This window comes from Galleria mellonella, unplaced genomic scaffold (genome assembly GCF_026898425.1).
Source record: "Galleria mellonella isolate WM207_F2 unplaced genomic scaffold, CSIRO_AGI_GalMel_v1 utg28, whole genome shotgun sequence".
In the NCBI taxonomy this organism is placed as follows: domain Eukaryota; kingdom Metazoa; phylum Arthropoda; class Insecta; order Lepidoptera; family Pyralidae; genus Galleria; species Galleria mellonella.
The window spans coordinates 1,353,284-1,369,059 of NW_026442064.1; the positions used below are offsets into that span (position 1 = coordinate 1,353,284).

General features: G+C 39.9%; 1 protein-coding gene across 6 annotated transcripts in view; it reads left to right on the forward strand.

Annotated features, from left to right (window-relative positions):
- LOC113512763 (F-actin-monooxygenase Mical-like) overlaps window positions 1-15,776 on the forward strand; it is a 43,643-nt gene that overhangs the window by 12,682 nt on the left and 15,185 nt on the right. For 3 of the 6 annotated variants that reach the window (XM_052895517.1, XM_052895519.1, XM_052895523.1), the window contains exons 13-21: window positions 383-646; window positions 1,478-1,606; window positions 2,696-2,764; window positions 3,548-3,702; window positions 4,311-4,559; window positions 4,901-5,061; window positions 6,494-6,600; window positions 8,611-10,788; window positions 12,242-12,271. In XM_052895517.1, the coding sequence (XP_052751477.1) occupies window positions 383-646; window positions 1,478-1,606; window positions 2,696-2,764; window positions 3,548-3,702; window positions 4,311-4,559; window positions 4,901-5,061; window positions 6,494-6,600; window positions 8,611-10,788; window positions 12,242-12,271 (3,342 nt within the window). Of the gene's footprint in view, window positions 1-382; window positions 647-1,477; window positions 1,607-2,695; window positions 2,765-3,547; window positions 3,703-4,310; window positions 4,560-4,900; window positions 5,062-6,493; window positions 6,601-8,610; window positions 10,789-12,241; window positions 12,345-15,776 lie in introns of all 6 variants that reach the window. The other 3 variants (XM_052895518.1, XM_052895521.1, XM_052895522.1) reach the window with 2 other exon arrangements.

Sequence of the window (15,776 nt, forward strand, 5' to 3'; positions counted from 1 at the left end):
GTTTAATCTTAACAGATACGTCGTCACTGTGGACTGTCGTCGGTTTAATGAGATTTTGTGTGTGCATGAATTAAAACTGTACTCTTGTTCGACATTAACTGTCACGTTATTTCAATTTGTTTCTTCACCATTCTGTTTGACTAACATTTACATTTTTTTTTTCTCAATAAACAAAAAGGATTAAACGTCAAAGTTTTATTTAAGAAAATGTGTGACATAACACGTGTGATTTGAGCAAAGCTGTACATTATCCTGGTTGGCACCGAGCTGCGGGGGTGTAAATATTGTACAAACGCTTCTCGGGTTGACATGTCACGCGCTTGTACTCCACTTGATGTAATGAGTTGTTATCTGGAACTGACATTTTCTTTTTGGTGTTTAGGAGGAGGGCAGGATTGTGGGGGGCGGTGGAAGGACCGGTGGCAGTGGTGCTCGAGTAGCGAAGCTTGCAGCGGAACTGTCAGGGTCTAGCGCCCCAGCGGCGACTCCGCGCTCGTCCAAGCCGAAAGACCTGATGCGGTCAGTGGGGAAGATCGAGAGGGACGACTGGAACGTGAAGGAGATAGAGAGGAAGATCATGGAGAACCGACTGGGTCGGCCCGAGCCCAAGACCGCTGAGAAGGTGCCCAAGTGGGATCGGGAACAGGTGTGTGATAAATATATTGATACAAAATAATGTAACTGATCGTGTGGTCCCGGCATAGAATGGACCACCCCTTCCTTTCCCGTGGGTGTCGTCAAAGGCGACTAAGGGAGGACGAGGGATGGGCAGTAGCGTCCCTCTTGAAACATCTTCAAAGTCTAACTGCAATTGCCAATCCGCCTGCCAAGCGTGGCAACTACTGGCAAAATCTCCCAAGGGGTAAGCTTATGTTCAGCAGTGGATAATCAAAGACTGATATGATGTATGTGAATAGTATTTATATTAATAAAACAGACTTAAGGCTTTTTTTTAATGTGTTTTAATGATATGGTAACCCTGTCTACACTATCGGTATACACTGGCGGGGCACCAGTAATAGATGACTGAGGATGAAAGCAGGTCAGTTAGCCCATCGTGACGAATTCAACGATAAATTAGTCACGACAGTTTCCAGGGGGAGCCACGTGGAGGTCGACCTGACAGGGTATTTGCTAGTAATGGGGTTATTTGACCCTATTACTAACAATCCCTTGCCCCCCGACTTTGGGCTTTTGACCACAACAGAATATCAGTGTTTTGCTCTTTTGAGGGCAAAGCAATAAACTGAGTTATGACATTGAAATTGTGTAACCTCTTTTATGTACTTTTTTTTTGTTTTTTTTTTTAATATGTACCAGTAGCTAATGTATATTTACCATATTTCTTGCAAATAAATATTCATTCATTCATTCATTCATTTATTCATTCATTCATTCATTCATTCAATGTTATTTGTGTGCTGTAAGTGATGCAAATAAATTATATATCTATCTAATATTTTGTCATACTTCACAGTTCCTAGGCCGTCAGAGGCGACTTAAAGAGGGCGAGAATGAGGAGAAATGGGGCGAGATAGACGAAACGCTTAACAAGCTCGGTCAAAAGTTACGTGACTCCGGTCGGCCCGACCACGGCACCAGGAAGGTCAGTAGGAAAGAATGGAGCTTTTTATATTCAGACAGATTTAAATTCTTAAACATTTAATTTAGGAATATTGTTTTTTCTCAAACATGCTTGGAAATGTGAGCACTATTTTGACAATCTTCTTCGAGATAAATCAAAATTGCCGTACTGGCCAGATACATGCGGGCAGCGGCCGGCAAAAGTTGTATGAAAATCCATAACTGTCGTGTTTTGCGGCCAGACAAATTACTATGTAAACTCATATCTGTCCTGTAATTTAAAAATGGAATGACCTTTTACTTCGAAACATGGCTACCAAGGAGGTAATTAATAAAAGGTTTTATTTAAATTTCGAACTGGCTTACAAATAGAAAGCTGTTTATTGAAAAAAAAAAAAACAAAGGAACATTATAGCGCGTTAAAAATTATCATTGTTCGTTATTCGTCATTGAACTTAAAAAGTAAAATTGTGTTTTTTATTTCCACGCATTGTTTGAGAAAAATACTATACAAGACTTGGTCACAACTAGGCATTAATAGACTCACGTATATGTACCTCGGCTACGCCTCGGCCCACATTTGCACGTTCGTCCATCAATGCCTCAGTTGCTGGCCGCTGCAGTAATGTACTATTTATGATTCCACCGCGTTGTAGTTTATATTGTTATGTCAAGTTAAAATCTAACACCCTTTATTTATAAAAACGTCAAATGTCTCAAAACTATTTTAATTATTGATATATTATTGATTAATTGTACCAAGTTTCGTTAAAATCCGTCGAGTAGTTTTTGTTTCTATAACGAACATATAGACAGACAGATAAAAAATTTACTGATTGCATTTTTGGCATCAGTATCGATCACTAATCATCCGCTGATAGTTATTTTAGAAATATATTTCATGTACAAAATTGACCTCTCTACAAATTTATTATAAGTATAGATAATACCTAAATTATATGATTATTAATTTATTTTTCCAAAACAAGCTATGCCATGTAAATGACCTAAGCTTTGCTTACACACGCACACCCACTTTTATTTCACAGCGATAGAAAATTAATTCACTTTAACAAGAGCGCTTGCTAAGTACCCTATGTATGTTCCGCAGGTAGCCAACCTGGCGACCAAGTTTGTCAAAAAGGATGAACCGGAGGCCAAAGTTCAACCCAAAGAAGAGGTATGTACTCAATTTAGATACAAACGTACCCAAATTTTTTTAATGGATGATAATGAAATGGTAACCCCACCTACGCTAACGGTGTACGCTGGCGTGGTACCAGTGAGAATGAAAAAGGCAGATCAGTTAGACCACCTGGAATTAAGCAAAAGGCTAGAGGGGTCTAGGGGGACCACGTAAAGGTCGACCTGACTGGATATAGTCGAACTAATAACTGTCGTGAACGTCAACGGCTTCTAAATGTAATGATATGTATGCATGTATTTACTGTCACATAAAATCATATGATATCGTGTCACGTCAATAAAAGCTAATAATATAGCTTGAACAGCGATACAAATATTTTATCAGAGGGAGACTTTGTACAAAAGTTGTGTTTTGTTTGCTTGGACACCTCTGTCCTATTCGTGTTTCTACCGTGAAGCAGTTGTGTTTGCGTGGCTGTGTTTCGGTTTGAAGGGTGGGATATGGCGTGAATTTACTGGGTACTGAGGAATAACACCTAAGTCCTCAGGAATGGCAACGCATGGGGGGTATCATGGGCGAAACAGTTTACTCTGTTATATCCATGCTACTGTACATGCTATATTTAACGGTTACCATTTTCCATCAGGTGGGCCATCATCTTGTTTGCCATTCCTCAACGATTTTTGTACAATCTCCCTCTGGTATAAAATGGTGCTCCGAATGGGCGGTAATAAAAAAATGTCTATTCAAAAATTCTTAAATATAAGTTTAGTTGAATAAAAAATATATCTTTTTTTTCTTTCTTTCTCTGTTTAGTGCAAGAAGAGCTGGCGCGGTCCCGCATTCGCGGGTATGCAGTGCGCTGCGTGCGGTACACGCGTGTTCGCGGCAGAGGGCGTCACCGCCGACGGTCTCCATCTGCACAGGGCCTGCTTCCGGTGCGCCGTGTGCAAGACTGTGCTGCGGCCAGGGTGAGATATGTCACCTCGAAAATATATAAATGTAATATAATATGAACAATATTATATTAGCATATACAAGTATTTTAGTTTAGTGTTAATTTGATATATAAAATCCGCCATCTTGTAGCGGTGGCCATTATGAACATGTCATAACATGGAACACGTATTGTATGGTCATCTAAACAAAAGGTATAAATATTTTAGTAAATACGATTTTTTTAAAGAGCATTCTAGAATAATAGCAAAAGAGGAAGGGAAAGGTCGAGCAATAACTACACAGGACAGATAAAGGAAACACTAGGTGTCATGTCGTATAGGAAGGTCAAAAATATAGCCTGGAATAGAGTTGGCTGGAAGAAAATGCATGAATTAGTTGCACCGACATGAGGAAACTTAAGAGTTGCCTCTTGTCCAATTGAATGAAATGAAATGAAATTTTTTTGTCGTTAAGGCAGACATTATTCTTACAACGGAAACTATATAACGTTGTACGTGCGTGCGTGCGTGCGTACGTACGTGCATGCGTGCATGCATGAGTGCGTGCGTGCGTGCGTGTGTGCGTACCTGTCTGTCTACGTATGTGTAAATAAAATATAGCTAGCTTATTTCAACTGCAGGAATTACACTATGGAGCGATACGGCAGCCGTCTAGTATGCTTGCGACACTCTGGTGTCAGTGTGCCAGACGCAGTGGCCGCGGCGACAGCCCTAACAGCGCCGTCTCAGGCCCGCAGCGAGATCCCCACCCCGACACCGGAGCGCATCAGTCTCGAACTGTCCGACAGCGGAGCCCGAGAGATCGACGAGGATGAATGGACGGACAGGAACTTCCTGGCTTCGGAGACTTCTTGCGCTGGCGGAATCAGGTACTGACTGAATATTGCGACGTGCTATCAGTGTATATCTTTGTTGATTATACATATCATATATTAATTTCAAATAAGTTGTTGAAATGTATCTAAGTGGATCCGGTATAGAATGGGCCATCTCTTTTTTTGTGTTTATCGCAAGAGGCGACTAAGGGAAGTTAATGTTCGAGGGATGAGCAGCAGCTCTTAAAACATCACCTAAAGCCTAAACAGGATTGCCAACCAGCATGCCAAACGTGGCAGGTACTAGCAAAGCCCTCCAAAAGAGTAATGGCTGATCATCCTAAGTACATCATACAATCCTAAGACAGTCGTACAGCATAAGGGCCGATTCACAGTGACGAGGAGGAGTCGAGCTCGGACGAGTACACGGACGCGGCGGACAGCGACAACGAGGCGCGACTGTCGCCTGAGCCGGCCGCTCTCGCTGACCATCGGCCCCACCAGCACATGTACTTCTCCGACGACTCGTTCGGCTACGACGACTATTCCGACGATGGTGAGCATTCATTTATATTAATATAGCGAGTAAACCACCACGGCGTCACCAGTGCGTTACGTGTTTCTATCGTATTCTCGAAAAACTGTTGCGTAATGTTACTAATATTTACCAGAGGGAGACTTTGTACAAAAGTCGATTGCTTGGGTACCTCTGTTCCATTCGTGTTTCAACCGTAAAGCAGTTGTGTTTGCATGGCTGTGTTTCGGTTTAAAGGGTGAGATATTTGAATTTGCTGGGTACAGAGGAATAACACATGAGTATCATGGGCGAAACAGTACACTGTTATATCCATGGTACTGCTCATGTCTATAGGCGACGGTTACCACTTTCCATCAGGTGGGCCGTCAGCTTGTTTGCCATTCTAAGTTGTATGAAAAAAAAATCATCCACATGGGTAGGTTATACTCTAAATAATTACTACTCTCCATCCAAAAGTTGCCTGAAAGAAATCGAAAATTGAGAAAGATCGAAAGAGAAAATTGTAACTAGACGATGTTTGTACATGAGAGATATTTAAGAAAAATTTAAGAGCAATATAAGGCGAAATAATATTATTAGAAATTTTGTCTGTTTGTCTGTATGTATTGTTCCGGCATCACGCAAAAGCTACTGCACTAAATTGGATGCGATTTTCACAGTTGTATTTCTAAATTTGTAACATAAAATCTAGTATAAATTTTATTTTGATACGTCATTTATAAGTCGTCTTTTCCTACTTCTGAAATCCACGTGAACGAAGTAACGGTTAAAAAAGTAATCAGATAGATAAATATTAATGTCATTTGTAAAATCGCGGTGTAAAATTACAGAATTTTAGCTCAGTTATGGCTGTATTACCAATATACAAGTTGTATTTTTTTTATACGTTAGAAGCGTATAAAACCCACGGGTCTTAAATGCATATGCATTATTGTTTTTCATTAAAATATAGAAGAGGGAGTATTTTGACCGATTATACCTTCATTGCACAAAGATTGGCTGCGGTTCGATGGTCTTGATAACAAAACCCTATCCGGATAGCATTAAAATTATTCGTATTCATGTTTAGATCATTTAAAAAAAAATATAGCTTGTTTCTTGTTTTTGAATGTATGTAAAGCTGTTGTCCAGTAAACTACGTCAGGGGCCTTGTAGTATGAAGAAGTAAGAAGTGTTTTAAAGACTTTGATAACGACTGAAATTACTCATAAAGTATAGCAATAAACTGAGTTGTGACCATTTTGTGTTACTATAGCACACGCATGAAAAAAGGAAATTGTTTTATATATTTTGCTTTTATTGTTGTTTTTTTTTTGTTTTTCATTCTTTTACCTCTTTTGCTGTGTATATACATATGTATATGTTTATATTGTAATTTGTGTGCTGTAAGTAATGCAAATAAATTATCTATCTATCATACGAGTGGTAGTAATAAAGGACCCTTCCACAGGCGCGGAATCGTCCGGCAACGAGTCGTGTTCCCGTATGCGGGAGGCTCGTGAAGCTCGGCGCCGCGAGGTCCCAGCCGACGCGCGACCGCCAACCGACAGCAGCGAGGTATCGGGCTGCGTCGTCGCGTAGCCGCGCGACTGTCGCGCGGCTGCCGGCCGTCCGTCGCGCGACGCTGTAGGGAGGTGCGCCGCGGACCGCCAAAGTCGTCGCCCCACGCAATCCCATTCCAGTCATTCATATTTTACACCATTCATTTACAAAATTAACAGTTATAATGTCGAAAACGGATTTTAAATACGTTTTAAACTATCGGTGTTTTAAGACTGGTTTAAAATGAGAAATTAATCCAAAAAAAAAAAGGATAGAAAACTACGTTTTTACAATTAAGGGTATTAAAAAATATTAAAATAATAAATAAATTAAATAAATACGTTTTAACGCTGTTCCTGCCTACCCTAATGGGAGACAAGCGTGACACATATGTATGTATGTACTTTTAACAATTATTTGCGTCGCTTCTAAACTTAAAATGTTTTTATTAAGACTTGGTTATATATCTAATCGGTATTAGTAAACTTGTAAAAATTTAATGAAACTTTACGTTTCTAGATCTTTATCACTTGATCTTTATCACGTTACTAGATCTTTTACCATCCATAAAGGCATGATATCTCTTCCTTCTCTTGTGTCAATTTATGATACCTGAGTTTTTTAGTGAATTGCCAAATCGATCATTTTGAAAATATACATATATACAAAATTATAAGTTCTTAAAATAATCGTTTTGCCACTATTTTATTTTAGAAATATATAGCCAAAATTTAAAAGTATTATAAAATCTTGACTGAAAAAAATATGAGCGTGAATTAATTTAAAACTTGAGAGGATGACAAAATAACACTGAAATAAATAATATGCCTGACAATATTTATTCTTAATGACAATCTGTCTTATTTGGTGCCGTGACCAAGATTTTTTTCTTACAGTAAGTCATGTATGAATCATTCCAAGTTTAAACATAAATATTAAATTTTTATAATACAAATAAAAATTGTGGGAACAATGCATAATTTTCAAATTATTGTTTTAAATTTATAGTTTTTATTATAAAATGACAGTTATTCTTGTAGTGATTGCTATAGGTATTTTTTTAATGGGTGATAATGGAATGGTAACCCCGCCTGCGCTAATGGTATACACTGGCGGGTCATCAATGAGGGATTATTGGTAAGAATGAAAAGGCAGGTCAGTTAGCCCATCGTGACGAATTCCATGATAAATTAGTCACGATGGTTTCCAGAGGGAACCACGCGGAGACCGACCTGATAGGGTGTATTGCTGGCAATGGGTCTGTTAGACCCCATGACTAATAATCCCTTTCTCCCCTGCTGTAGGTATGTGACGATAATAAGTTGTGATCGCAATACATCGCGCATGCGTCATGAGTATCTCGCTAGTTTAACAGGGGCGGCGGCGACAGGCGTGGTAAGAGTGTAGTTTGCCCACACTAACTATCCGTCTATATAAATTTACTGTTTTCCTAACTTTTCACTTAACAGTGAAATAAAATAATATAAAGAGTTCTTAAATTGTAACATTGGCTATATTTGAATTATAAATTAAATTTGTGAATATTTTTCAGTACACAGTTTTGAAGTTTAATCAAAATATACAAATCAAATAAAAAAAAAAACAGTAAATTTATTTTAACTTGATGGCGCTTACATTGTCTATATATAATATAATTATCATCTTTGTGTTATTGTCCTTAAACGCTACCGCTTCTAACAGGAATTTATTATATGTTTTATACTATATGTGCACCTATTTTGTATATATGTATTATTATGTAAATAACGGTGTTGTTTTGTGGATTTTATTGACACTATATATGTATATATTACATCTGTAAAATGTATAATTGGTAAACAGTTTGCCATCTAGCGTACAGACGGTAAGTTAGTGTGGAATATGACTGGCGCACCTAAATGGCCTCAAGTTTCTTGCACTCTTAGCGCTCAGTCCAAAGCATTTTCACATATAATTCAAGGCCTTTCGGTTTAGTATCGCTTGTCAATTTTTTTAAGAAAATTAGTATATCGAGATTTTAAACAGGTGGAGTCGGAGGATGAAAGCGAATCGAGCGAAGAGGAAGTGTCTTCTGCGACTGAGGTGTCCACAGATAGCGAATTCGCCCGCGAGGAATGTGCCCCTGCACCTTCGCCACCCGCTATACTGGTCACAGAGGCACCTCCACCCGCACCGCCGCCCCCACACGATTACCCCCTCAGCAGGACCCGATCGGCTGGAGGGATCGCCACCAAACGAGCCCTCGAACTGAAACGTCGGTATTTACTTGGTGAACCGTCCCCACCCGCTGTCCGCAAGTCAGAATCTACTTCCCAGCTAGACACCAAACTAGAAGCTTTCCGCTCCAATATCACTGAGTTCCAGAAGATGTTACATCCGGCACCAACGCCAACGATACAACCGCAGAAGCTGATAGTCACTTTTCAGTTCTCGACGCAGGATAAAAAGGCTCAACCGATGCCTGATATTATTAAAAATTTATGTGGTGACGCACCCGTCGACTTGCTCACTAAAGGAGATTCTCCACTCTGTAAGAAAGATTGGAGAGAAGAACCCATCAAGGAAGAGAAAAAGGAGCCAGATCCAGAGTTAGAGTCGGATTCGTTGTCAGAAGAAGGCTCGTCTCATACAGAAACTGCTCCCAATCAGTCCGTACCTAGAGTTGAAGTTCACGACGAGGGCGGGGAATTGATACAACTGGACAGTTTGACGTTAATAAATAGTGGAACAGACGACACTGACGATAAGGCCTCCGGCACAGCCACTGCTCCCACCGTGGTCGCAGCGGAGTCAGAGTCGTCCGAGTCTTGCCGGGATGCGACCACACTGGCCCTTACCGAGACTGAACTATCCGATTGGGCGGCCGAGAGCGTTGTTCTTGACGACTGCGCTCTCGATGAGAAAGAGGAGAGGAAAAGGAGCAAGAATCCTCGGACACTCAGCGGGCCAAAGACGGTACATGACGCCAAAAACATTTCGGCAATAACATCGCACGTGTGCGGCCGCACTAGCCCCGAGCCAGTCGTATATTCCAACGCGTACGAAAACTTCGAATTTGCAGACGAAGGTGAGCAGGATCCTTCCATAGAGATGTCGGCAACACCCCGCAACGAGGGTTACATGGAGTTCGTCGACGACGAGTATGATACATACTCGCCCAGTAATGACCGCTCAATGAATTTCATCGAAAGCAGTTTTTCCGAAACAATGCTCAAGCCTGCTAGTCAAGAGGTCAGCCAAGTACAGGACGCCCTCGTCTCCGTCACGACTATTCTCGAACCGATCGACGACGTAGACCTAAAATCGGACAGTGAATTAGTGCCAGAGGATTTGAAATCGCCACAACTGTTGAAATCGATAGAGCATGAATCTAGCGAGAAATCCAGCAGCGAGAGCGCACCGAAAAGTCTCGAAATAAAATCCGACGATAGCAAACAAACTGAAAACGTAGTCCCTGTCGATGTTAAAATGGACTCGTTGAGTTTGTCCGACATATCGCCACCCCTCGAAAAGGACACGGACATCGAAGCCAAGTCCGTGGAAACGAAAAGTGAGGTATCGCTGGATGACACCTCCCCCCCACTTGTACCTGAAATGCCAAAAACTATTAGTATTATGTGTTCCAATACAAACGCTTCCGTAACTTTTACTACGGCCGGCGCGACGTCGATAAGGCTGTATTCGCCGGCGATATGCAGGTCGGCAAGCGAGACGTTCACGGGCTCCAATTCGCGGAGTGCGGAGTCGCCGTCTCGTAATACAGATTGGACTATTTCCCTGAACCTGAGTTCAGGGTCGGTGTCGCCAGTAAGCCCACCGCCCGCGCCCGACACTACGCACAAGGTGCAGGAGATCAAGCGAGAGCGAGATGAGCAGACCGAGGTGGTCCGGAGGTTGGTACTTGAGAGGCTCGGTAGTGGCCCCCGTACCGGTCGGAGGTCGACGCGCCGCATTCGAGTTTCTCCCGTGTCGAACTTGCCCCCTCCGGTGCCTCCCCCACCGGTGCTTCCGAGTCAATCGCCTCCTCCGCCCCCGCCTCCCCCAGAAGAGTATCCTCCGCCACCGCCCCGCCCCGCCCCACCTCTAATGCCGCTTCCAGTCACTCCATCCTTTTCGGACCCCGAGCTGGCGAGAGAGAGAAGAAGAAAAAGCATCATGAAGAGTATATCGAGCTACCTGAACAGGCTCGGACCTCGGCACAAGGTAATTTTTTTTTTATTTAAATAATAACTTAGACAATGTTTCGCTTCATAGTTATATCATCAGAAAGTACCGTATCTTGTGTGCCTTCATAAATCTGATTTCATTGAATTATAGGCATTAAGACCACTTCGTCTATAAAGCACGTTCGCGCTACATTATCCATAATTCTGTTATATTAATTTTCACCTAATATTCATCATATTTCTATTTATTATTATATGCATAACTCTGGAACGTAGCCTCAGTGTTGCCACGTTAGTGAAATTCATTTACAGATATTCCTTAATAAATATAAAAATTAATATACTTATTCAAAATCTAAGGAACATCTCAACATTCTTTTTGCAAATTTATTATATTGTATATACTTCATTAAAGTTAATTTTAACCTGCAATCGAACCATTATAATGGGCTTATTTAACAAAAGATACACAGTTAAAGGTGTCCGTTATTAGAGCGTCCAAATTTGAAAATATCTATTTTGGCACTATTCCAAAATTTTGCCTCTTCACACTTCACGCAGTTAGCAACTAGTAGAATTATATTTAGTGGTAACACCGTAATTTAGCAACAAGGAATTCAAAAACAAAGTGTAAGGTAATTTTGCAATTTTATAGTAAATATGGACAAGGGCGCTTTCTCTAAAAATCAGATCAATACTTTTTTTATACGTTTTATTTTAAATGTATTATCGCAATAGTACATCAGTACAGCGTTAAAAAATTATAAATCCTCTTTTGTAAAGAGATTAATATTGGCACTTAATAGATATTTGATTAAGAAATAATTTAAAAAAAATTGCCCTGTAGAAAAATAATAATACAAGATTTTTTTTTATTTGTTTTGTATTGTTGTTTCTCTTTACATAACAGTATTACAAATACGAACTGCTATGTATAAAAAATAATTGCTTACTCTCGAGGATTTTTCATTGGATTTTTTCACCTTTTTGATTAATCAATTACAAATGTAATAAACAGATTGTTCCTGGAGGCTGTAATAATGTCTCTTATAAACGTCAAAGCTCTCTAGACAGCGCTAGTGTTGCAGGCGTCCATAGACTTTAACCGTTTACAATACGGTTGTTTGCCGTCTTAGTTGTTTTTTTTTACAACACAGGGGGCAAATGAGCATGCGGCTCACCTGATGGTAAGTGACTACCGCCGCCCATGGTCACTCACAACACTAGCGGCATTGCAGGTGTGCTGCCGGCCTTTTAAAAAGGAATATGCTCTGTTCTTGAAAGTTATGATGTCGTATCGGTTCGGAAAAACTGCTGCTGGAAGTTGATTCCAAAGAGTGGTTGTGCGTGGAAGGAAGTGCCTTAAAAAAGTTAATTCTTGCGGAGCGAATTTTTTTTTATTTTTATTAATATACTAGTTGCTCTGCGGTGTGGCTGAGAGGTGACACACGGACACAATGAGTAGACTAACCAGTAGTTGACATTTTCAGTGGGTTTCGGAGCCGGTGCTGAGGCGTCACGTAAGCAAAGCATATCATACAGTGTCGTGAGTCGCATGCAGCTCGCATATAGCACCATCAGCGCCCGCTGACTGTACGTTGGCACGGTCGACTCACGCTTGACCATTTCTCATTGGCGTTGGATCCGGTGTTAGGCAATGATTTAAAAAAAAAAAAGATACGGCGTACGCGCACACGTTTGACCGCATCGAGAGCACACATAGACAATGCGGGCGATTCTTTAATTATAATTAATTATAAAATATTTTAATAAGGCCTTTAACTGCTCGCTATTGTACATGATTATACACAGGTTGATAATGGTATGGTAACCCCGTCTGCGCTATCGGTATACACTGGCGGGGCACCAGTCATAGATGACTGATGAAGATGAAAGCAGGTCAGTTAGCCCATCGTGACGAATTCAACTAGAATTAGCCACGATGGTTTCCAGGAAGTCGTGAAGGTCGACCTGACAGGGTATATTGCTAGTAATGGGGCTATTTATCCCCATTACTAACAATCCCTTTCCCCCCGATTAGGTTAGGTACTTTTGACTGGTTAAGAGTTTTAACTGCGACAGTTACACTTGAGAACGTAGAATTAAATACTTTGGTTACGGATTTTTTAGTGGACTTTTTAAAAAGAAACTTTGCATTAGCTCTCGGCTAACCACATATAAGCTAGATTGTGACGGAGAGAATATAAATAATTACAAGTATGTACCGTCAAAGGCACGATCTCTGCCGTATTATGATTATTTCGACTTAAGTAACATGCTTAATCAGTGGTATGAGTAACGCCGTGTTTTTTTTACTAAATTAAAAAATATATTCTCCGTACTTACTAACTGTATTTTTCCTCTTGTATCTTACGCCATGTTTCTATATTTTGTTACATACTTGTGCGTGTGCGCGTGTGTGTCTGTGTGCGCGTGTGTGTATGTGTGCGCGGTCACGTGATCCAACGCCAAAATACTATTTGCAATGTTTCGCCACCTGTCCAACGACGGTCGTATTTTGTTCGTCCCTTGACTGCTTCCCACTCGTGCTCTGTTTACGTCCGCCTGTGATGTGTATGTTTAGGTCGTACGTATTGCTTGCGTCTTAGTTGGCGGATAACGTTAAGAGCTTTCATACCATAATTCGTTACTTACCCACACGTGACAACGTCGGAACTATCTGTCATTTAGTGAACTGTAATGTTAATCAGACTCTCTAAACGAGTGGTAAGCGAATTCGTCGATGGAGTCGACATTGCTAGCGATTTCGTGAATTAGAATGAGACATCCGACGTTGCTATCTCACTCTATCTCACGGATTCGTTAGTGATGTTGTTTCTATCGTCCAATTCGCTTTCCACTTGTCTAGTGGACTAGGTAATACGATTCTTATAAAGTAATCATAGATAATTTGTCTTTTAAATATACATTCGCGATGTAAAAGCCTTTACAGGTAAACAGTACTTACATACCTGCTTCTTTATTGCCAATATTTCGACGTGGATTACACCACGTTGCGGTCACAACGGGACTGTCGTCTTGACCACGCCATGGTCACGTCGACAATGCACGTCGAAACGTCTTTTACATCGCGTCAAGTCCCGATTGTGTATTTAAAATAAACAATGCGAAATTTCAACATTTGTATTGTGATATAAGAAATTTATTTGACAATTTTCGACAAAGTATGAAGTACCTAAGTGCAAACCTTTTTAAACAGGATTATGTGTAAATCTTTCTATAATTGACGCTTTACATTGCTGTCACAGCACTTTTTAAATAATTATAAGGAAACATTAAAAAAAAAATTGTTTTTGAAAGCCCTATTAACATTATAAATGCTAGACATTGTAACGATAGATGGGAATGAATGTTTGTTAATTTTTCATTCAAAATCTACTGAACTGATATGAATGAAGTTTAGCGTATGGGAAGGTTATATCCTAACTTAGCACATAGGTTTCTATACACTCACGTAGTGAAAGCCACTATATACTGCTAGTTCACATAATTCCGACGTTGTCAAATTTGGGTATGTTTCGGTATGTACCCTCTTAACACGTATTTATTTACATTGCCTGCGCAAAGAGCCTATTTTTAAGTACTTGCTTTTAGTTTGTTAGTAAGATAAGCTATGTATGGTGTGCATGAGAACAGCTTTGTGTATGTTGTATGTACCGTAACAAATAGTAAACAATTTGTATGAAGTCGCAAATATTGTTTGGATTTAATTAGTTTAATTCAAGTCGAATGGAAAGTTTAAGATTTTTGAGTTACGAATTGCAAAATAGGTTTTGAGTTTTTGTCTGTTTCGTAAATAATTCGAGGTCTAATTTTTTTTATACAACTTAGAATGGCAAACAAGCCTGCCGGCCCACCCGATGGAAAGTGGTAACCGTCGCCTATAGGCTAACAATTATAATAAGTCGTATCCGTCGCCTATAGGCTAACAATTATAATAAGTGGTAACCGTCGCCTATAGGCTAATAATTATAATAAGTGGTAACCGTCGCCTATAGGCTAACAATTATAATAAGTGGTAACCGTCGCCTATAGGCTAATAACTATAATAAGTGGTAATCGTCGCCTATAGGTTAATAATTATAATAAGTGGTAACCGTCGCTTATAGGCTAATAACTATAATAAGTGGTAACCGTCGCCTATAGGCTAATAATTATAATAAGTGGTAATCGTCGCCTATAGGCTAATAATTATAATAAGTGGTAATCGTCGCCTATAGGCTAATAATTATAATAAGTGGTAATCGTCGCCTATAGGCTAATAATTATAATAAGTGGTAACCGTCGCCTATAGGCTAATAATTATAATAAGTGGTAATCGTCGCCTATAGGCTAATAATTATAATAAGTGGTAACCGTCGCCTATAGGCTAATAATTATAATAAGTGGTATCCGTCGCCTATAGGCTAATAATTATAATAATATATAATTGCCTCGTATTTGTTCGTTACCGTATTATACTGCGGGATTGCTTTGCGGTTTATCTCTGTACTTGTTTACGGTTATTTGGTAGTGTGTACTGTATAGAGTTAAGTAAATTTCTTGTATAGTATTTTATTAGTGTTATCATGAATGAAACATTTTTTAATATATAAAGCTCTAAACGGACTTGAATTAAGTTAATAAATTGCAACGGGGACCATTTACTGGGTACAGAGGAATAACACCTGAGTCTTCAGGAATGGCAACGCATGGGGGGTATCATGGACGAAAGAGTATACTCTGTTATGTCCATGGTACTGCTCATGTCTATAGGCGACGGCGACGGTTACCACTTTTCATCAGGTGGACCGTCAGCTTGTTAGCCATTCTAAGTTGTATAAAAAAAAGTCACGAATACTACCGCTCGTTTTCGTATTGTAACCATTTCTGTGAAACATTTTATTTTTTACTTTCGGCTGCGGTTTCTCTCTAATCTATTAGTGGACTGTTTGTTGCACTCGATCGCGCTATTTCAAATGCATGTTACGAATTCCTGATAATTGACATAAAATTTAAATAGTA